The following is a 22,672-nucleotide window of genomic DNA, read 5'->3' as shown; positions in this document are numbered from 1 at the left end:
AAACATTGCAAAAATTAGGCACGATTAAAACCAAGGGCAGAAAAATGCCTATCAGGTACTTTATCACCTCTGAACTCAAATGGAAAATTAGGGTTTCTTGTCTAGAAACTCTGATACCTCACAAAAAAAAATTTCTGACAACAAGTGACTTATTAGCCATCAGAAGTTTTCATTCTACTCTTCCTACTGTTTGTCTGGTTTGGATTTTATGAACTTTTTCAAGAAAAGGGATTGTAAATTCTTAATTTTTTTTTCAGGATCTTTATTTTCTCCACACTTCTGTAGTCAAAATGAAAAAAAAATGGTAAAAGTGGGAAGGCAAGTGCAAAGGAATAAAATATAGAGAAAGGAGTTTTCAGTCATGTGATTTGGGAGAGTTTTTCCCAATATTGTTTTTTGTTTTCCTTTTGGTAAAAAAAAAAGCGGAAATACTAAGTAAAAAACATTGTCAAAATGGGAGAATAACACTGAAAACTAGCTCCAGTTCTCCTGCCAGGCAGCCAGTGGTACAAATTAGAGTTCCCATTTTGTTAAGTAATTGTTTTCATCAAAATGTCTTTGAAAACTGACTATAATCTGTGGGGTGGCGTAGAGGAAAATCTTCCTCATATTCTAGCATTATAGATATATGTAAATGGAACCTTTCTACAAGAATAAACACGTCATAACCTGGGGAGACACAGCACAAAAATCACTACAAAAACAGGAGGGAAAGACTCCCATCTTCAGTGACTTCAGTGATAGCTCATTTCCTCCCTTTCCATCCTGATCAGATGGTCCTTTAGTAACACCTCCACCCACCTCCCAGAGCTGCTGGCAACACCCAGGGTTTCAGTGGAAGTCTGTCTGTCTCCCCTCCCAAGGGATTTCCTTGCTTTGTCCTGCCAGGCAGCAGCAGCAGCTGGCTCAGAGCATGGATGGATTGAACAGGGCAGCCCACCCGGTTCAGCTGCTGCCCCTCAGTGCTCCTGCAAAGTGCAGCTGCCCATCCATCACACAAACCTGTGTGCTCCCTTGCCAAACCCTCCATCAGCTCTGGCACAGTCCTCAGAGCACAGGAGGCACCAGCTATCGAGCAGCTGAACGCAGCAGGTGTGTAAAAATAAACTCCACCTTCATTAGGTAAGAGCTCTCTGCCTTTCTCTTCTCTGAGCCCCAGAATTCAGCCACAAGGATGGAGCAGTTCTAGAGGCAACATCAATAGCTGGTCCATGTAAAATGAGTTCTCTCTGACAGCACATGTCTATTTCATGAATGCATGGTACTTTCTGCCCTACAGTGGCTGAATAGGATTTGCTAATCAATACCATAAGGCTGTGTTGCAGCAAAAGAAGACTGGAGCTGTAAATTCTTCAGTATTTCTCTCCCTGATTTTGCAAGAAGTAGTAATAAACTAATGGTGCTTTGGGGTTACATATGGTGAATCTGTTTGTTTCTACCAGACTATTGCAATCATAGCTTCAGCAAAACCACAGTTACAGTTTTAAGAGCCCAGCTGACCTAAACACTAATTTTCTCAACACCTTGGGAGTTGAAATGTCACATATTGTTTTCCTGCACAGAACTGAAGCTTGTCTAAAAAAAATGGAGGAGGATCCAAATAATCTGCCCTGGATAATTTCATCAGTGATTAAATGATGTATATTTTATGGGCTGGTTTCTCCTAGGCCCCATTTGGAAGGTGAGATTGATGGACAAGAAGCCATCTGTAGCTGGTGCACACTGAAGGACTGGTATTCTCTTTTTTTTAATGTATTACTCAAATTCATTCCCGTATATACTCACCCAAAGAAAGAATTGTTTAACAGTGTTGCAGGTCTCTGAATCTAAAAGATAATAAGGCAGCAGCACCTCTTTTACTTTGGGGGGATGCAGTTGTGAGTGACAGGACAGAGCCTGTGTGTGCTGCTGAGCTCTAAGATCACTCAATTTGATTGCCATGCAGGACTCGTGTGTTTGAAATGAACAGGAGTCTGTAAATGCCAGCTTGCAGTCATCCTTGCACTCACCACACCTTTGCAGGGAGTTTGTGAAACGGGCATGACACATGAAGGAAGAAAAAGAGAAAGGGGCATTCACTAAAAAAAAGTAAAATGAAAATTAATGGGTATTAAAGAGAAGCAGTCAGGGGCCTATAAAGCCAATATGCCATCATTAAGGAAGGCAATTCAGTTACAGAGAGTGCACAGGCAATTACATTCCTGCCAAGGGACCCTGAGGCTATCCATGGAAATATTTACCTGACGCTGTGTGTGTGTGTGTGTGTTTGCTCTTTAAAGAAGAATAAAAATAGAGCCAAAAAAAAAAAATCAAACTTTTAAAAGCACACGACAAATTTATGTGTACATGAAATTAAAGGGGGCAATTTACAGTTTTAACAATACCAAATAAAAACATATTGTTATCCTGAGCTGTATTTTATTTTTCCACAGCATCATTACTGAGGTGTATGAGTTGAAAATTCAGCTAGCATATAAAGAAAGCACTCATCATTTGTTTTGACCATCAAAGGTTTAAAAATGGCTTATATCTGATATTTTAATCTTGGGACATATGTAGTTCTCATCGTAGGATGTGCAATTGCTTGGGAAATAGTTACAAAAATAACTTCAAAGAACAGAAACAGAGCACACTGATTTGGAGGCCTCATGAGTGCAGTTTTCTGGATATACGTAGACAAAATGTTGACATTTATCTTTCCAGAGTTTTTTTTTCCACATTCAGACAATTTGTCATTATTTGTATCCTGAGCAGGAACCAGGCTTCTAAGGATTGCACATGAAAAACCCCAAAACAGGACCTGTTTTGGAAACATCGAAGTCTCAATGCAAGCACTGTTCCCAGAATCCCAGCTCCTGCAGGGATTAATACCTCCTTCCCAACACTGTACCACAGACAGTGAGAGGCTTCTGCACTGAAAGTTTACAAATAATAGCAACTTAAGGTAAACAACAAAATATAAGGCAAAATATTTCCTCTGAAAATTGTTCTGGCCTTTAGCTAAAATCACAGAATCGTTCAGGTTGGAAAAGACCCTTGAGTGCAGCCATTAACTCAGCACTGCCACATCCAGCACTAAACCACATCCCTAAGTGCCACATCTATGCATCTTTTAAATTCCTCCAGGGTGGTGACTCAACCACTTCCCTGGGCAGGCTGTTCCAAAGCCTGATAACCCTTTAGGTGAAGGAATTTTCCCAAACAGTCAGTCTAAACCTCCCCTTGAGGACACCTCCTCTTGTCCTTTTGCTTGTTACCTGGGAAAAGAGACCGACACATCCACTGAAAAATGGTCAGTTCTGTAATGTCTTCTGTAGGTACATCAAAGTGAAAACTCAGATTTTTTAGAGGTACTTTCAGTGAAGTTAGGTATAAAAGTAGACATGGATAATGCATAGTGCACCCTCACCACTTCAAGTCATTTAAAGAGGACAGATGAACTCCTTAGTGTGTGGTAACAGTGACTATCTTCAAGTTCTTATTATATAATCATCCAGGATCTTTATTATATAATGATCTGGGACTTCTGCAGCATTTTTTTGCCCATAACTTTCAAAAGTATTTATGAAGTATTACTGTGCACATCCTGTGTATTAAAGATTTAAAAGTTCAAAGGCTCAGAGCATTTAGCACTCTGGGCTAGAGACCAGCAATGGAACTAGACACAAATCCTTGTCCAAGGCTTGATACTTTCTCCATTTGCTCTTATTATGAAACAGTGCTAAAAGTTTTGGGCCCAGAAGTAACACTTTTACCTTACACCTTTATCAAAGGTCAAATAAAACTTCTGGGATTTAGAAGCATTTTTGGACTCACCATCACGACAGAATAGAGTCTCAAAGGGTTTTCTGAACTTTCTGAAGGCAGGTAGGAATGCAAATGATATCAAGTGCTTTTAAGATACATTGGAACTTCATAAAAGCAGTGGAGATGGGCAGAAAGAAATGGGTTTGATAAGAAGCAGAACAGCACATTTATCAGTTGCAGCAATGGAACCTCTACTCTGTTGATCCCATGAAAGTTTAGGGAGGGGAAAATGCAGTCTGTGGCTTTGTGAGGCCTTTGGTTGGAGGGGAAAATGCAGTCTGTGGCTTTGTGAGGCCTTTGGTTGGAGGGGAAAATGCAGTCTGTGGCTTTGTCAGGCCTTTGGTTGGAGGAGAAAATGCAGTGGCTTTGTCAGGCCTTTGGTTGGAGGGGAAAATGCAGTCTGTGGCTTTGTCAGGCCTTTGGTTGGAGGAGAAAATGCAGTCTGTGGCTTTTTCAGGCCTTTGGTTCAGCCCTCCCTCACCCAGGCAGGCTGCAGCTGCCTCAGTGCTGTGCACAGAGCAGAGAATCCAGCACGAGCTGCTCACATCTTGCTGCAGATTTGGCCCCAGGAACCTTGTTCCTTCCTTGGGCAGGCACAGAGAATTATATACCTTTATTTCTACTTTTTCAAGCTGCATCAAGGATTGTAATGGTGTTTTGAGAGCATTCTCTGGCCCTGTGATATATTTAGTGGCAAGCAATTAACAAACCATATAACTTACAATGATAAAAATGAAAAAAACTTGTAAGAACTGTATTGCTATGCCCAACAATAGCTTCTGCATCATAGTCATGCCAGAAATGTTACTGGCATTTTGAAAGGAAGAAAAGGATTTCCAACATATTCATAAATTCTTCATCTAGCCCCTGATCTTCAGAAATGCCACTTCTACAGAAAGGTCAGACACCTTCCATGCAAAAATAAATGAGGAATGAAGCAACATGCCAGAGATTTACCACTGCTCAGGCTTTAACTAAAGTCATCAGCTGTTATGGAAATATAATCATTTCCTTGTTGCTTTCATGCCACCCACAGCAACTATGGTGTGACTTGGTGCTTTATGCACTACATTCTTCACCATTTCAGAGCCAGTGGGTCAGAAAGACACATTTGAGCTCCTGGCCATAAGTGTAGTTTGTTTTACTTGGGAAAAACACACAAACAAACCAAAACCAGTATTTTGTTTGGAGTTCTAAAGAAAACGCTTGTAAAATATTTGTATGTTTATGTGCCTCTACAGTGCTAAGAACTGTGGGGGAGTGGGATTTAGCAGGGATAGGGAACATGCTGTAGAGCTCTTAGGTTGCTAAATTTATTCTAAACAAATAAAAGGTTTGTGCCCTGGATCCAGCCAAATGTGCGTTAGGCAGAATTTGCACACAGCAGATATAAAAGTTCTAGAGATCTAAATATTCAAATGGCCTAAGGATTTGCCCACCTATAGCAGTATTTCTGCAACTTTCTATAGAATATCATTTTGATGCTGCTCAGATATTGGGGCTTCTCTTTTGTTTATTACTAGGAAGAAACAGAATCACAGGCTAATTCAGGTTGGAAGGGACCTCAGAATGCCTCTAGTCCAGTCTAGGGCTCAAAGCAGGGTCACCTGTGGGGCCAGACCAGGTTATTCAGGGCATTATGCACTTGGGCCTTGAAACTCTCTGAGGGCAGACAGCACAGCCTTTCTGGACATCTGAGATATTTCATTACATAACACAGAAAACCTCAGTGATAAGTAAACACATTGAGTTAATTATTGAGTTGTGCTTGATGAATCAGACAATGAAATAGTTAATCTGCATCCTAAATTCCTAATGCCTATTTAATATGTTTGGTTCTTACTTTTTTTTTCTTGCCTTACCAAAGTAGAAAAGGACTTTTCTACTTTGTAGTTTGTATTCTTCTACTACAGTAGTTTGTAGTTTTCTACTTTGTATTTTTGTGGTCCTGTAAAATACCTTCTGTTTGTTTCTCCTTGGAAGAAGGAGAAAAAAGAGCACAATTTCTGTCACTAATTAATAGTAGCTGTTACCACAGCAGAAATCTATTTAACACACAAAATGTTATGACACTTTTTGAAAGCATTGTAACCCGAGGGCAGCCTCAACCTATGTGACCATCAGTTATCCCTAGCTGGATATGGCAGAATTAGGTAAGAATGAATTGCTGCTGAAGCCTTCAGCAACAGACAGGTTCCTTTTCCTTTCACATTTTCTATGCATGATTACATTTTTATTAAATTACTTTTACCTTTTTCTCCCCCCCCTTAAAAATATATCTGGGGACAATCCCATTCCTTATTATGACAAGCATGAGCTCAATAGACATTGACTGACACTTCTGAAGGTGGTGAACACTGTCAGGAAGCCTCCTCTGTACAAAACATTCACCTGGAACTCAAGATCCCTCTATAGTCATAATTTTGCCTGAGAAATATAGACAGACTAGCCCTGAATGTTTGTTCCCAGCAGCATTTCCAGAGAGGGAGTTCATCCTGCCTGGTGTTGGAATCATGTGTGTTATTTCTTGACTCTTAAACATTCATTTGAGTTTCCAGGAAATTTCTGCATTACTGTTCAGTAACCTCAAGAGAGATGACCTTCAAAGCCTGAGAAAAGTAGAATCTAGTGATCCAGACTGTATCCTGAGAGACCTGCTCTAAAAGAAATGGGAGATATGAAAGATCCCTGGGCTTATAAATTTTTCTTTATTTTTAAATTTACATGAGTTGAGCCTTAACCCATAAATGAGATTGGCTGTATCAATGGACTAGTTTTGAGGGGGATCTTTGGTAATTTTATTTTTAGGTAGTATTTGTGATTTCTGTATTTTGACAGGAGTAGATAAAAAATCCACTCCTTTGGGGTATAAGACATAGGTCAATTAGGCCCTGAGGGTACTTGTTCAAAACACAGTAAAAGTAGGCACCCAGAAATGGCAGTGTGAAACCAGCACTGGTGACTAAAACACCACAGACCTCAAAGAAATGGCAGCAATATCATTGTTCCCCCACAAACTGGAGGTCGTACATTCCTTTTTCCTTATTCTGCAATATCCAAACTGCATGAGCTCCCTGCCAGGTGGGGACAAGCAAAGGAGAGGCACATTGAGTTTGTGTATCCTGATGGGATTTGTGTGCATGTTCTGCAGGCAATCACAGAGGGAGAAGCAGAACCTTAAAGCACAGGTGGGGCTTTATGCTTTGGAGCTCAGCAGGAGCCTGACAATCAGTAGTGAGCTTGCAACTGGAAAGATCCACAAAAACCAGAAGGTTTTTCTGATCTACCTACCTAACTGCCATTAATCTTCTAGTTTCTCATCAGGAAAAAAAGAGCATGGCAGTCACTCCTTAATGTATCAAGGCACTGACAGACCAAGTAGAAGAGAAGTTCTGAAGCATTTAGATGCTGTGATAATGGAGCTCAGCTGAGTGTTGTCCATAAGCCCAGGAGCCTGCAAGTCTCGGCTCCCTGGCACCTCACCCAGCAGCCAGCCCAGGAGCCAGGCAGCCAGGCCAGCCAGCACTTGGGCCCCCAGAAGCTGAATAAAGGTCTCCTGGTTTCCATTATTCACTGGGTAAAACAGACACATTCTTTAAAGAACAATCAGATTTCATTGAGCTGCATTCTTGGTTTTTTTTACAGAAAAAACATGCCATCCAGGAATCTTTAATCACTTCTATTGCTAATTGTGCTGTTGAGACAACACATCATGTTTCTCTGATGTACCATGTGGCATATCCAAAGTAGTATCTGATGGATTGACTAAAACTCTCCCTTTAATTACCTACAGAAATTGCTGCTGATGTAAACAAATCAGTGCCAGCCTCAGGGAATGCACATTTATAGACACTTTGAAACTCTGCACACAAGCATTTACTGGTGATAAAACAGTGTGGCTTGGAATCAGTCAAGAACTTGCAGTAACTCCTGTTCCTCCAGGTACTCATATACATCACAGACTCATGGAGAGTCTTCTGGAGAACCCTTCCAGCCCAGCTGAGAGGAGGAGGAGGGTGTCATCAACCCCTTGTAGGTCAGACATGAGGCATTTGATGTAAGGGTACTGCAAGCACGGGCTGCGCATGGCAGTCACACTGAAAGCAAGGGCTAATTTAGAGTGCAAAAAGGGAACAGGAAGCCAAAGTGAGTGTCTGCTATAATGTGAAATGATTCAATAAGCATGTGTTTAACTCCTCTAATCTTTGCTGGACACTTGAAATTGCTCCTCTCAGTACAGCTGCAGGGGTCCAACAGAATAGCTCCACACACTGCAACAAATCTGATCAGAAGCACACCAGGGTAGTAGGGGGTCTCAGAGAGGGCAGCCCCACCAGAGACAAGATTAAGCCTTTTTCTTAGTTCAGCTGTGGTGTTTTCTTTTAAAATTTACCTGGAGTGGCTGGGGTTTTTCAGGATTTCTAATATTCCTCCAAGTATTTGACATATGTTTGCTTTCCAGATAGAGAATGTCCTTGCGGAACAAGAGTGTTAGTGTACTGAAAGATAAAAAGCTCGATCAAATAAAACATTTATGTGCCAAAAGGAAAGGCATTTTAGCTGCATCACCTATATAAATAGTCTATTGGCCAAAGCACTCAGTGAGGAAGTGGGAGACCTCAGTATTAATTTCTTACTCCAGCAGATGAGGTTGAAAGGGATGGTGTGCTGAAAATGTTCCGCTACTGAGCAAATAATTTGCAATGTTGGGTCAAAGGCATAGAGAACAAAACCAAGTGAAGCATGTCCCTGCAGCCTGGGGTGAGCCTCTCAATTAAGGGTGCTGTACATCTTGGAACCTGTCAGGTTATTAATTCTCTGATCCATGTCACTTTCTAGACATCACACCAGAAGACCTACTTCTAGCAGCCTGCTTTTTAGTGTATCAGAGGACACTTAAAAGAGCTAATGGAGGCAAATATGAATCCTCATTTTATTCCTGTTGTCAACAGGGTAAACAGCTTTCTCTGTCAGCAGAGAGCTATCAGGAAAGAGCATCATGCAAAATGAATGACTGCTGTTCACAAAAATGCTGAAACACAACTAATTGATTTTGATGTAGCAGGCAGCTACATTTCATTTGTGTCCTTTACATTCAGGACCGTTAATAAAGCATTTTTGTTAAGAGAGGTACATATAGACAAATTGAATTAAGTGCTGATCTACTTTCCATTAGATTTTTCAGACAAGTGTAGTAAAGAAAATTGCTTTACAACAGAAGGCTACTTACTGACAGAAAAGCTCTTTTTTTTTTTTATTGTAAACAGTATCAGTGGTATAGTCTATTTAAAATAAGCTTCTGCAGTTTTGCATGAATTTCTGTTTTCCAAAAGAAAAGGGGGGGGAAAAGGATTGGTATTATAGTAAGATGTTATGTCAGGACTAAGACACAGGGTTTTATTACCTACTATTTTCCATGCCTCTGTCTTTTTTTTTCTGCAAGATTGACAATCTCTCTCTACCTTATCAACTCTCGTGCAATTGAATTAAAAAATGTTTGGGATAGTGAAGAACATGTGCCAGAGGAGAGATAAACTACTTAAAACGTCCTCTGCTGCACTCTAAGGGCTGCCACTTCAAACCAAGGCAGTGTACCAGCTGTAGATATTTCCTTAGCTCAGATCAAGAGTGATAGTCACTGTGAGTGGGAGACACCTCAGCCTTTCCCACAAAACCCAGTAACAGTTCCCAACCCCACTGGAGTGGGGCTGGCACAAAGATCTAAACATGACTCTCGGCAATTTGCCACTTTTTTCTTCCTTGAGAAGCAGCATTTCTACTGTTTCCTCATTTTCTACCTCCCCAGTTCTTTCTTATGAGCTCAAGGGATTGGGACCCACAAAACTGAAGCCAGCTCTGTTATCAGAATAGGATCTAGGTATATTTTCAATATACCTGTGACTGTTCAAACTGCTGATCATTCCCTTCTCACACGACTTCAGTGTCAGACTCTCCTACTTCTGCCCTGGAACAGAGATGTGCAGGGTGTATAATATGAACTGATGCTTTTTGCTAAAACTAGACTATATTCAGTGTACCATTATTGATGCCACATAGCCTTTGGGTCCAAGTGCCAAACTGTGTTTTTGGCTTAATTTCAAGGACAAAGGACAAATTTAAGCTTGGTGTTGAACACTGAAGTGAGCAATCCTCTCTGCTTTCTCCTGTGACATCTTTTGTATGGCCCAGGTGACCCACAGACCTGGAACACAAATTAACATTTCCTATTGTGCAATGAAAAAGGCAGCTTCCTCTTCTGTACCTGTCCACAGTAGAAAGAAGGCATGCAAATATGAATTTCCTCAGTGTTGTGGGCAGCCATTTCTTCATGCACTGTTCCCCCTCCAAATTAGAGCTTGTTCTCTGAAGCATCTAGTTGCTTTCTGCTCACCAACAAGGTCATAATGAGCAACCATAAAAACAAACTCACAGATAGCATCTGGTCTTCCTTTTGCACAACTTGTAGATATTTTCTCCTTCTTGAGAGCAGTCATAGTTTAGGGTCAGAACCTTCTTCTGAAATGGATTTCATTACCAACAGCTCCTGCAAAATCCTTACAATTCTCAGATGCTGTTCTAGCCAATACCAACCCTCACAGACCAACAGCTTTCTTCTCTGAAAAACAGATGTAATCACAAATGTTCTTCACACAGCTTATACTAAAAATATACAGTCAAAAAACCCCTCATCCACATCTTCTATGGGTCTGAACAGTAGTCAAGAGTTAAGCAGAGAGGATTGCATTCCTTCTGTTCTCCTACATTTACGCACAAACGTTTGCTTAAATTCCTCCAGCATGTTTACTAAAAAGGAAGCAATGTTTAAGGAAGCTCCTGAAGTCCTTGCCCACTGTATCTTCCTGACTCACAAGTAAATTCCACTCAAGTTTTCTGGGATTACTCACAAAGGATGATACAGGCCAATGTGTGCAAAGCTGCATGTAGACTTTCATCTCAGACCTGCTTGTCAGAAAACACCAGCGCTCTCGCAGCAACATGACTCTTGTGAACAGAGATGGCACAGAACAACAAGGGCCTGATTCTTATTTCAGACAATGATTTAAAGCTGTGATCCTGTCAAATCTCCTATTTATAAGGCCCCTTCCATCTGCCTCAGGCCCTGAAGAGGCTAATTCTGCATTTCTCTCTCACGCAAAACTCCCACAGAGGTGGCTGAGGGACAGCAGCACCGAGTTCCCATCCCAGCTAAGTTACACTGTTCAATATTTCAATAGCCAACCAACAACAGCACCACTCAGAAAACTGAAAATGAAACATCAACATCTCACTTAAGACTGACAGAAATGTTTCTTCATGGTGAAATGAGCAAATGAAGAGTTAAAGATCAAGCACTTGTTAAAATCGATATGGCTTAGTAGCAATATTTCATTCTTCCAAAACAGTAGAGAGTGAGTGTTTCAACCAGTTTATCATATCTGATCAAAGAAACAGCTCAGCACATTTTACACATATCTTCTCCCTTTTTCTTAAGCAAAAGCTGCATAGACTATTTTTCTCCTGTAGACACTATTAGCCAGCTTATAGTTGAAGCACAACCACAGTGTGAGTAGCAGAGCTGAAAACTTTTTATGGAAAGTTAACACCACACAATATGTTGCAAATTCCAGCCTTCAGCTATTACAAGTAATAAGAGACCACTATAGTTAAAAAAAGTAAATCAGCCCCATTTTACTAGAAGCATATTCAGTAGTTACATTAAAAACAATTTTTATAGAAATCATCTGTATTGACTAATTTAGAGGGAAATGCACTTAAAAGGGGTGTAAACTGCACATCTTTATTAATGAATATTACTTTTCATTTAGCTCAGAAGAAATTAGACCCTCTTGAGGCATTGAATCAGATGAGTAACTGTGACGAGAAAAATTATAAGCATAGAAATACCCTGGTTTTAACTATGTTGCTGCTTATAGATATTCAGTATCTGCACCAATCTCTTTAAAACGTTTGGAAGTGAAAAAAAAACTGAAGCATTATTTCTTTAATGTGTATAATGACCACGGAATATTTTTACTGCAAAGAACTTACTTTTAAGGCACATCAGTCATTTCATATATATCTTATGCCCAGTAAAATCCGTCAGAATTTCATTTCCATAGACTACTTGAATTCTACCAGGAAAACAGAGGGGGAAGGACTGTGTTTGGAGGCCACAGAGCTCATTTCAAAAGCAGTGCAACTGTAAAACAAACCACTGTGAGTCTGCAGACTGGGAAACCCCTCTAAGGGAGCAGCACTAAGTGACAAAAGCAGACCTCAGACCTTCATTTGGCAGGAATGGGCACCTCTAATGAAGCTGTCCAGGAGCTCAGAGGTAGTAGCCAGGTACCATATGTTGCTTTGGTTGCTCTGGTGGTTATATAGTTTTTTCAGAGTAAACAAACTGAACTTTTTAGCTACATTGTTACCTAAAAATAATAAGAGCTAGTTTCAGCTCTTCTTGACTTAATTTAATAAGAACTCTCTGTTTTGCAAAAGAGAAATGGCTTGTAATTTTCTCCTCTCAGTTGCTATTTTTATTTCTCCTTTATCTGTCTCAGGTATGAATTTGTACCAAACCATTTGTTATTTAAACAAAGCTCAAATCTTTTCACACTCTGAGCCTTATTTCAAGAAACCATCCGATAAGTTACAGATTTAGGACTTTGAAAACATCTCAGTTGTTTACTTAGCGAAATCCAGCAAACTTCTAATGCATTTGATGCAATCATCTCATCCCCACTTCAGCAGAAGTCCCACTTGAATTTGAGTTAAACTGTCTATTGAAGGAACAACCAGAACCTCAGCCACTGACAGTCTCCTTTGCCAGGGTTAAGCGAACCAAATGCTTATTATGAAAAACTGATGAAACAAAGTGACTGCTCTATCCTTTTTCCTTATGATACAGAGAATTTACAAGAAGAGCCTACAGACACCTTTCAGACAGAACAGAGGGAATAAGGAAGGGGATATCTGATGATTCCTCAATATATTCTATTCAGCTGTTTTAAGGAGTCTGTTATATGGGATTAGATTTCACTCTGCTTGCTGTGGAAAGGCACATTTGAGGCAGATGCCAAATCCTGCTGCCTATGGAAGGAGTGATAAGCACAGAAAGGAGGAGTATTTGCTCCATGTACAGAATACACACCTTGCAGCAGCACAGCTGAAGAAGGGATGTAAATGCTCAGCTCACTCTTACATTTGGTATGCATTCAGTGATGAATGTAGACACCAGTCCCTGTCTCTCATTTTTTTCATTGCAGTTTATGATATTTTATAAACCCATGGGAAATACAGTTTGCTTTAATAACTTTCCAAGCTATTCTCCCCTCTTCTGCCTCTCCTCCCAAGAAAATCCTCTAAAATCATAAACTAGAAATGCAAACAGAAGAAGGGAAAGCAAGCAACATTAACACCAAAGGTTTGGAACAGCTGCACCTCCTTTTGAGATTTGTTCACATACACCGCTGACAATCTGCAATGTATGCTTCTCATTAAAAAATAAATAAAAAGGATTTAATTGCTCTAAGACTGTAAATATGAAGGATATAAAGACCCTAGTAGTGGGGTGATTGCTCTTCCTCTGAAAACCTGCATATCAGAATGCCTTCAACTGCCTGCCTGAGAATGAGGAGCACACATCCAGCCCTGAGATTAGCCTTTGAAGGGAGACTGAAAAAAGGGGAGGAAAAGTTCCCCTGGGCACATAGAAGTGGAAAGTTGATTTTTTTTTTTAATTTTATTTTATCTCAAAACATGTTAGGCAAGCTCACCAGAATATTTTTTTTTTCACTATCTGCTCCAGGACAGCAAGGTCCTTAGGTCACTGATCTGAGAAGGATGGAGCAGGAATTTACTGCCTGGTGATCCAGCAGGAGGAAATGAGGTCATGGGGTATATGTGTTCTTTTTCATATTTCATGAAAAAATGCAACACTCCTGGGTTTGTCTCACTGACTAATCAAAAACTATGGGAAGATAGGAAAAATATTTCCCATCCAGATCTATAGGCAAAGACCCCTCCAAAAGAAAAGAAAACCCCTTGCTTTGTTTGACTTCATCCCTTGAGCAAAATCATGATTCAGAAGGTTTTAACAGTACAAAGGTTTATTTAGAAAAGAGTTTGGATTGTTCTTTAGGGTTTTTTTGGCAAACATTTAAATCCTTTCATAACTCAAAACACTGTCAGTGCCTGGTACTTTGCACTCTCCTTGCCCACACAAGCAGTAAAAGCCAATTTCTTACTGGGACAAATCCACCATAGGCCCCAGCTGCCCTATTTATATATACTCAAATCTCCACCACCACTGCCACTTAACCCTCTCCTTCTGATGTCTCCTTTTGTTTCCCCACTAAATTCCAGAGCCCATGAAAGCTCACTGCCTCCCAAACTCAGCGTCTCAGCCTACTCTGCTCTGCGGGCTCCCCGTGCCCTCTGTCAGGGTTCAAACACAGTCACTCCCTCCCCCTTCACCCCTCCACGCTCCAGCACTGCTCCCCCAGCTCCATGTCACCATTCTGCACCGTGGTGAGTGCCCTCTGCCTCCCCTGACACCATCCCTGTCCCCCAGAGCATCCCCCTGCTCCTCCGAGGGGGCGAGCCCTCTTCCCGCTCCCTAAGCCCAAGCCCCACGTTCTCTCCCCTCCCTTCTTTTCCAGCATTGAGCCTTCTCTGTTAACTCTACTCCCGCTCGAGGCAAATCCATCCCTCCAGCTCAATGCCGGAAGTTCTTCTTCTTCTTCTTAAAAAGAATGTGTTTAAAGGACCTGCGGAAGTCCTGGTTGAAGATGGTGTAGATGACTGGGTTGAGGGAGCTATTGCAATACCCAATCCAGAAGAAGAACTTGAAGAGAGTCTCGGGGACCTCACATGCCTCCCGGCAAATACCATAGAGGCTGTAGCTGAAGAAAAAAGGGAACCAGCAAACTACAAAGACCCCCATGACCACAGCCAGCACAAAAGTGAAGCGTTTCTCCCGGGCCTGGGCAACTTTCTTACGGCAGATGCTGCTACGCTTCCGGCGGCGGCGGTAGGAGAAGAACTGCATGGAGCGATTGCTCGCACGGGACAGGCGGCCACTGGAGTGCTTGGAGGAGTACGAGTAGGAGAAGGACTGGCTCTTGCTTTTGCGGCGATGCTCCTCCCGGCTCCGCCTCCGCCTGCTCTCTGAGGTGCTGCTCTCCTCCAGCTCAATGTCCTCCAGCTCAGAGGCTTTGCGCCAGTGGTGCGCCGAATAATGTCCGTTCTCTCCCAGCGGCATCCTCAGGGACGTGCAGCCGCCGGCAGCGCGGCTCAAGCCGTTCTCAGTCTGGGAGGACCCCTCTGGCATCGTACGCTTCTCAGAGAGGGTCCTGGTCCTTAGCTTGGCCACGCGGTAGATGCGGATATAGACCAACACCATGATGAGGCAGGGGGCAAAGAAAGAGCCGATGCAAGAAGAAAGGATGTACCATGTCTCGTCATTGAGCTTGCACTGGGGAAAGACATCTCCTTCAGGGTCCCGGTACACGGAGATCAATGGCGGGAAGGAGATGATGGCTGAAATGAGCCACACGGTGAGGATGATGGCCTTGATCCGCCGCGGTGTCCGCTTGAGGTTGTACTCCACCGCCTGTGTGACCGACCAATACCTGTCGAGGCTGATGGCGCACAGGTGGACGATGGACGAGGTACAGAACAGCACGTCCAGCGCCAGGTAAATGTTACACCAAGCCTTGCCGAAGTACCAGTAATTCATAAGCTCGTTGGCTAAGGAGAAAGGCATGACCAGGGTAGCCACCAGGATGTCCGCGCTGGCCAGGGACACCAGGAAGAGGTTCTGGGGGGCTCTCAGCGCCCGGCTGGTGAGCACAGCTATCACCACCAGCACGTTGCCCACGATGGTGAAGACGATGAGGAAGCCCACCACCGCCGCCAGGCCGGCCACGGCCGCCGGCGAGTAGGGGGAGGGCGGCTGCAGGAGGGCCGAGGAGGACGGCGAGGCGGGGAGCAGCGCCAGGGACTCGTTGGGGGAGCCCAGGCTCGTGTTCACCAACAGCAGCAGATCCATGGTGGGTGTGCGGGGCGTCGGCGTCCTAGAAAGCCCGGCGGAGCCCCCGCCCCGCCCCGCCGCCCCGCCGCCGCCGCCCCGCCGCCCTCATCGCGCCCCGCCGCCGGTCCCGCGGCCGCTCCGCCGCCGAGCCGCCCGCGTTCCCCCGCCGCCGCCGCCGCCGCCGCTCCTCAGGGCACGGCCGGGCGGCGCACCCCCGGCGCGGCAGGGAGCGCGGCGGCGCCGCCTCCGCCCGGCCCCCGGCGAAGGGGCAGCGGGGCACGGCTGGCCCCCGCCGCCCGCCCGGTCATGCCCGGCTCCGGGCAGCCCGCGGCTCCGGAGAAGACTCCGCGCGGCCGGCGGGAGTCCCCGGCGGGAGCTGGATCCTCGCAGGGCGCGGGGTCCGAGGCGGCAGCAGCGTCGGCATCAACTCCCATGGAGCGGCTCCCATGGAGCGGCTCCCGGCGGCTCCGTCCCACTCTGGCTCCGCGCTCCCAATCGCGGCGTGCCCCGCGCCGCGCGCATGCTCAGTGCCCGCAGGTGCGGCCGCCGCGCCCGCCCCGGCGGAACCCCCGGCGGGCGCAGGAGCGCCCCGAGCGCCGCCGCCCGCGCCCGTCCCGCGCCCCGAGCGCCCCGAGCGCCCCGAGCCCCGCAGGCGGCCCGACCGGAGACTCCTCGCGGCGGCCCACGGGAGGAGCGGCCGGCGCGGTGCTGCGGCGCTCGCTGCCGCTCGGCGGCCGGACAGGTGTTTCTGCCGGGACCGGTGCGGCTCGGCGGGGGCGCGGCGGCCGCCGCGGGGGTGGCAGGGGCCGGTGCGATGGGGGCGGCAGCGATCGGTGCGAGGAGCGGCGGCGCCGGTTGCGCTCCCGGAGCGCGGCGCCCGGGTGGTCGCTGCCTGCAGCGCCCGCCTCGCCCGCTGGGGGGCGCCCTTGGCCGGCCGGGACCGTCCGGCGGCGGGACGGGAGCGCTGCTCCGCATCCGGGGCTGCCTCCGCTCCTTCATCATCGTCACCCTGGCACTGACTGCGACCTGCGGCTGCCCTGTGCCTTCCTGCCGGCCTGGGCAGCTGCCCCGTGCCGAGTCTGCACCCGGTGTCCCCAAGGGAGTTACAGCTTGGTGCGCGTTCACTTCTGGTGCTCCGGTCGTATTCTTTATAGCGCAAACCTGTGCGTAGTGAATGCACCTACACACAAGGCAGCGTCTCTTTAACTGTAAAGCCTTTACTATAATAAAATGCGTGTAACGATCCCCAAGTTGTAACCGAATATCCCGGGCTTTAGGGAGGCAGAAGGAAATATATTCTGCTTCCAGTTACCTTTGTGCTGCAACCAGCTCTGGCTCCACTCTTCTCCGTGCGTAACTTCGTGAATTGGACTATGAAGGCTTGGAAGTGAATATGCTTAGTTTTGATAGGAAGAAAAATTCCTCTTATCCTATTCTGTAAGCAGTTTACTCTGAAGGTTTTCTTTTGTTTGGTTGTTAGGGTTTTTTGTCACCTGAAGTGTAATTTGCGAACATGTTGTGGCTGCATGTAAAAGAGAAAGGACATGGTGTTGAAATTAAGCTCTGTCAGGTAATGAATTCTAATTAAGACTGAAATGTGGAAGCAGTAATCACATTAACAAAGTGTAGCGTATAGAACAAAATGAAATTGAAATCAGATGTCCTCTCAAGTCCTCTTTAACAAACAGCAACCTGAAAAAAGCTTCTAAAAAAGCTTGCAAAGCCCCAAGAAGATTAAATGAATGGAAGCTGAGGTTTTTAAAGTTCAAACAGGAAGCAAATAGTATGTTTTTGACATGAAACCTGAATAATCTCTGAAGCAGATTTCTAATATTTGTGGTCAGTTCCTCCTTTTTGGAAGTTTCATAATGGTATCTAGAATCTGAGAGGGCAAGGTACAGGAATTTGAAGTCTAAGCTTTGGTCTGACTGGGATTAGGGTGAAAGAATGTCTGATCTAACTGGCTCAATAGGGGTTTAAAATTTAGTAAATACCAGCTACAAAATCACATGAATATTTGGGATTTAGGATCTTTCAAAAAGGGAGAGACATAAAACACAAGATATTCAGACAGAGACATAAAACCTCAAGATATTCAGTTAAATTATTAAAGTAATTGCAAAGTCATGAGCAAGGGTATCTTGAAGTTATGTGAACTGGAGCTCAAACTTTCAGCTAATAATTTGGGGCTCCAGATAAGAAGAATTGAAGCTTTTCAAAACTTTACTCATAGCAAAAGGAATGATACAAGCAAATGTCTGAGCAATGATTTCATATTTCTAATGAGAAAATGCCAACTGGGACATAGAAAAAAATAAACGGGGAGTAAAATATGCATGTGTTGTTGTGGTTTGTTTAGCACTTAAATTGTACTGTGCTGCTGAAACAATCAGTGTGTAACTCCACCAAAGCCAGGGAAATAACATTTGGGTTTTATGTGTAACTGATATCCAGTTTGCCTAAAGAGCCATATGCCACTCCAGCTCATGTATATAGATGTGAATGGAGCGTGGGCATAGACACAAGAAATCTACTCTCATGAAAATCTGCTTAGTCTGCTGAGAGGCAAAGGTAGGAGCAAGGTGAACAACAGTGAATAAATCAAGTGTAGTTGTGCTTTTGAATTGAAAGTGCGGTGTTTTTTCATAGAAACTTGGCAAATTATACTGACACCTTATTTTCTTTTTTCCTTCCAGCTCATTGTACTTTTACATTCATTCTCACATTTGGCCTCCCTATAGTTACAAGCTCATAACCATTGGCCTTTATTTGATTTTATGCCTGGTAGCTGTTAACAGGCTCTCATAAAAAAAAGTGCAGTTTAGAGGCTGGATGAGGCACTTCTGGACATTAAACTGGACTTGGCTGACATTGATGCAAGCCCACTGTTCCTGAAGCAATCCAGTAGATATTGTGGCATACGCATGCATCTGTACCCTGTCACTGCTGCTCTGCTTCTCTCATCCAGCATCTAAAATACAAACCTCCTGCCACAGCAGGCTGGGAAGATTCCACAGCAGCAAAACTACTTCTTTTTGGTTTATGTCTCCAATTTTTACCAGTTTTTGCTTGGATTCTCAAGTTGGACTGACCTTTAATTCAGTTTGAGCTACCAGATCTCCTTGCCAGGAGAGAGCCATGATCTGCACCTGAGTTTAAGTCTTGGGAAATCCTAAAGCTGTCACTGGGAAACTGGCCAGTGCTGCCCTCAACTCAGGGCCAAATTCAGGGACAATGACCAAAGGTGACATCAACCTAGCCACTAAAGTTGGTGGCAAGATTCCTACTGACACCCAAATCTAGACTTTTCCTAGGTCGTTTAAGAATATTTGATTTTATAATGCTGTCACAATGGCACACTGTGCTTGCACACACATAGGTTTAGGACACAAAGGTGTCACTCCTGGTTTGCACTTCCAAACATGTTTTGCCTCCTCTGTTTAAGATCTGTGGGCCTGAAAGCTTGTTAATATTTTCCTCCTTAGTGTATCAGATGGGTTAGTGGGAAATAACACCCCTCCCAAAAACCTCTCATTGTATTTTATATCTTAAGACCTCACAATTTTAACCATGCTATGAAATGCTCTTCTGTGAATTTTTTATAAAATAATTTCTCCATCCACAAGACAACGTCATCATGTATAAAGGGAAATATCTCAGCTTTCTTAATAAAGGGGGTGAGGTTTTGTTTTCAGTGGGAACTGGGTTCCTTATTTCCCCCTTGTGACTTTGAAAATGTGTCTCAGATACATAAAGAGGTTTGTAGAACATCCTGATTTACTAAACATCTGGAAGTGTTCTCTAATCTCTCAAACTAAGCTTTACATCCATAGATAAAATTTTACAGTCATATCAACTGCACAAGAAACTGACTGCTGTCAAAACATTGTCCATGTATATATACTTTCTGAGACAAAATTTGTGTTATAAATCTGCTCAAGATGCCATCATCAAATAGAATGAGTTAGCTGAAATTTCTGCGAGTAGTTGAAGAAATAACCTGCAGTACAAACAATGTGATAGAAAAATGGGTTAACAGTTGAAGAATAAGTAGACTGTCCTGGATTTTGAAAGAAAGGAACTAAATTTAAGGAAAACAGAAGTTACTTTGGAGGGGAGCTGAGGGCATTCAAAACTTGAATATTGTTACCAAGGGAAAGACTGTGAAATTTTGTATTGTTAAATGGACATTAACCTGTAAATTCCTCAAAGAACTCAGGATAAAATTCTAATTCACTTAAAAAGTGTTTCAAAACACTTGAAGTAGCTATTGTGCTCGAGCTAAAATACAATGAAGAAGGTTATTGGTTCAGCTCCCTCATGCATTTTTTCTTCTCTCATATGTTTATAACCCTTTTTCATGCTCCCAGCAAACACAGTTGTCACTGTGCTGGTTAAGACCATAAAGCAGAAGTCAAATTGTGTGGTCAGACATATCCTGTCTGGCTGGTTTCTGTAAGTCTTCCTTGCTCTCATAACAGGAACTCACCAACCATGACTGTGCTGCAGGTGCCATGGGTTCAGCCCTTTGGAGCCAAACCTGGGGCTCCTGCAGAGGGTTTGGTTTGATTCTCCCTGTTATTGGAGAATCATGAAAAATAGATCCGTGTCCCCTCTTTTCCTTAATTCAGTTTGCACTGTTTCCATTACCTGTACTCATTTTAAAGGCTTCTTCATTTCTAATTTATGAAGTCAATACTTTAAATAGCCTTCACAGACACCTGTTCTGATAGCTGTGCCATTTGAACAGGATGAGTGCATTATTTTTCTAGGACTCTGCACTGTACTTGAGGACTCTTACTTGATTTCAGTGGGTTTTTTTAATTTTGAAATTCTTCTGCACAGTAATATGTATGGGAAATAGTTTGTTGGTTTTAACTTATATAAAGAATGCATTTGTTTTGCATTTTGGATGGGGTTATGCAAGTTTGTAAAAGCTCCAGCTTTTAAGTAGAGAGAATTCTGTGTAGATAATTTATCATCTGTGGCATTGCCTATCTGTAATTTATTAATTTTCTGGGCTGTTTGGCATAAGTGTAAGACAGCCCTTTCACAACGAGATAGATTTTGGCTGCAAACCCTTCCATCTCCTCAGTCTGCATTGGTACTGAAATTACCATTTCCACAGGAATGATCCAGAAACAGAAACCATTCCAGTGGAGCAGTGAGGGTGGTGAGGGAGGGTGGGGGAGAAGAAGGCTCATTCTTTGTCACCGAGGTTCATCCCCTCCCAGCTGCATCTACCTCATGGCACACTTCTGCTTAATACTTTGACAGAACCACCCCCAGGAGGTTTCAAAGGTGGGGGTACTGCCTGCCATGATGCTCCACCATTAAACCAAGTCCCATGAAGGACAGGAGAAGAGGCATCTTCCATCTTGTGCTTCATTCTGTGTTGCCTGGCAGAAGGGAGGTCTTGGGTCTTGTCTGCACAGGATCAATTAGAGAAAATGTTTGCCATGTTTCCTGTGTCTGGCTCGAGTGGCAACTTCAGAACAGCAGAGTTGACTGCACTGGAGCCTTTCCATGGAAACAAGAGCAGATTGTGGTATTTCTGCTTCCCATTGAACCATAGGGATATCTCCAAATATCATGCTGTCCATTTAATTTCCTCATATCTGTGCTGCAGTGATTTGAATTGCATGTGTTAATTTAACTTTCTTCATTTTTCAGCAACTACTTTAATCTCATGAAGATTTGGCTACTACAAAATAGGCACCAAGTTCTATCTTCTTTCATTGGAAAAACAAGGTGAGGTTTTGGTTTTTTTTTTGCAGTGTTTGTGAGGTGTTCTGCCTTTCTTTAAGGTGAGATTTATTTTTTCCAGACATTGCTCTTCATTGCACTTTACCTATATTTTTAAACAATTTGATGAAATGTTCTCGTGTCTTCCTTCAGTGCTGTTGTTTCTTCTTTCAGTGTCTATCAACAGAGCCTCTTTTATCTTTTTTTGGACAATCTTGTACTGCTTTATCTTTCCTCATACATTTCATTTTTTGTTTACTTTTCTGGCCTTAATATATTCAGTAGGTTTAACCTATCCTGACTTTTTTTTTTCTGTAACAGCCTCCCAGGTGGTATTTCTGTATTTCTCTTCCACTCTTCTTTCCCGGTTTCAATAAAGAACAATCTCTGCTGTATTAATATAAAATTTACAATTGGCTTCCTGTTCTTTTTGTATAATGTCAGATACATTTTCTGCCATATCAGAAAGCTTAATTGAATGTTACAATTGAAAGTCTTTCCTTATGTATTCATCCTTCATTTTAAAGCTGTTAATCTTTTTCAGGTTTTTCATTTTCATGTTGGTTGTGTATAATTGATGTTTGTATGCACTCAGTGTCTGCAAATTTCATCACATACAGAAAAGAGGTACATGATTTCTAGTAATGCTATCAGAGGAGTTCCAGCACTTCTTCACTTATTGAATTTTAGGGGAAAAGTCCTTCCAAAAAAGGACTATTCAATCAAAAGGACTTTTCACTACTGTCAAGTGAGCCTTGACTGTATTTGTTCACTGTATCTTTATCTGCCAAATCAACATATCACTGATGTCACCTTGCTAGAAAGGACTAGTAAAGGCCTTATCAACAATATTACTCTTTTCCTTAATATATTAATTTGTTCCAGCTTGATATTAAATGGTAGTAATTTTCACACATGCACTTAAAATATTGCCAAGAATGCTGATACTTTCTCTGTGTTGTAATTGCTCTTCTGTTATGACTCGAGACTATTTCCAGCCTCTATAACAACTGTATAGCCCAGAAAGAAGACCAAAATTTGGAATGAGTTGGGAGCACTGACTTCTAGAATGCATTACCTCCCTGC

At 43.2% G+C, this 22,672-nt stretch overlaps 1 protein-coding gene across 1 annotated transcript; it reads right to left on the bottom strand.

The window, feature by feature from the left end:
- Positions 1-11,471: 11,471 nt before the first annotated feature.
- On the bottom strand, positions 11,472-15,860 carry ADRA2C (adrenoceptor alpha 2C). Its single transcript, XM_071447282.1, has one exon. It carries the CDS (start codon positions 15,857-15,859, stop codon positions 14,525-14,527), a length of 1,335 nt encoding a protein of 444 aa, XP_071303383.1. The 5' UTR covers position 15,860; the 3' UTR covers positions 11,472-14,524.
- Positions 15,861-22,672: the final 6,812 nt, after the last annotated feature.

This window comes from Agelaius tricolor, unplaced genomic scaffold, assembly GCF_023055355.1.
Source record: "Agelaius tricolor isolate 1412-34295 unplaced genomic scaffold, bAgeTri1.0.p SCAF_24, whole genome shotgun sequence".
Classification (NCBI taxonomy): Eukaryota; Metazoa; Chordata; class Aves; order Passeriformes; family Icteridae; genus Agelaius; species Agelaius tricolor.
Note: the sequence above shows the minus strand (reverse complement) of the source record. Positions and strands in the feature narration are given on the sequence as shown.

Bases quoted from the DNA above. Each gene is read 5' to 3' on its own strand.
- ADRA2C (XM_071447282.1), bottom strand. From the start codon at position 15,859: ATGGATCTGCTGCTGTTGGTGAACACGAGCCTGGGCTCCCCCAACGAG.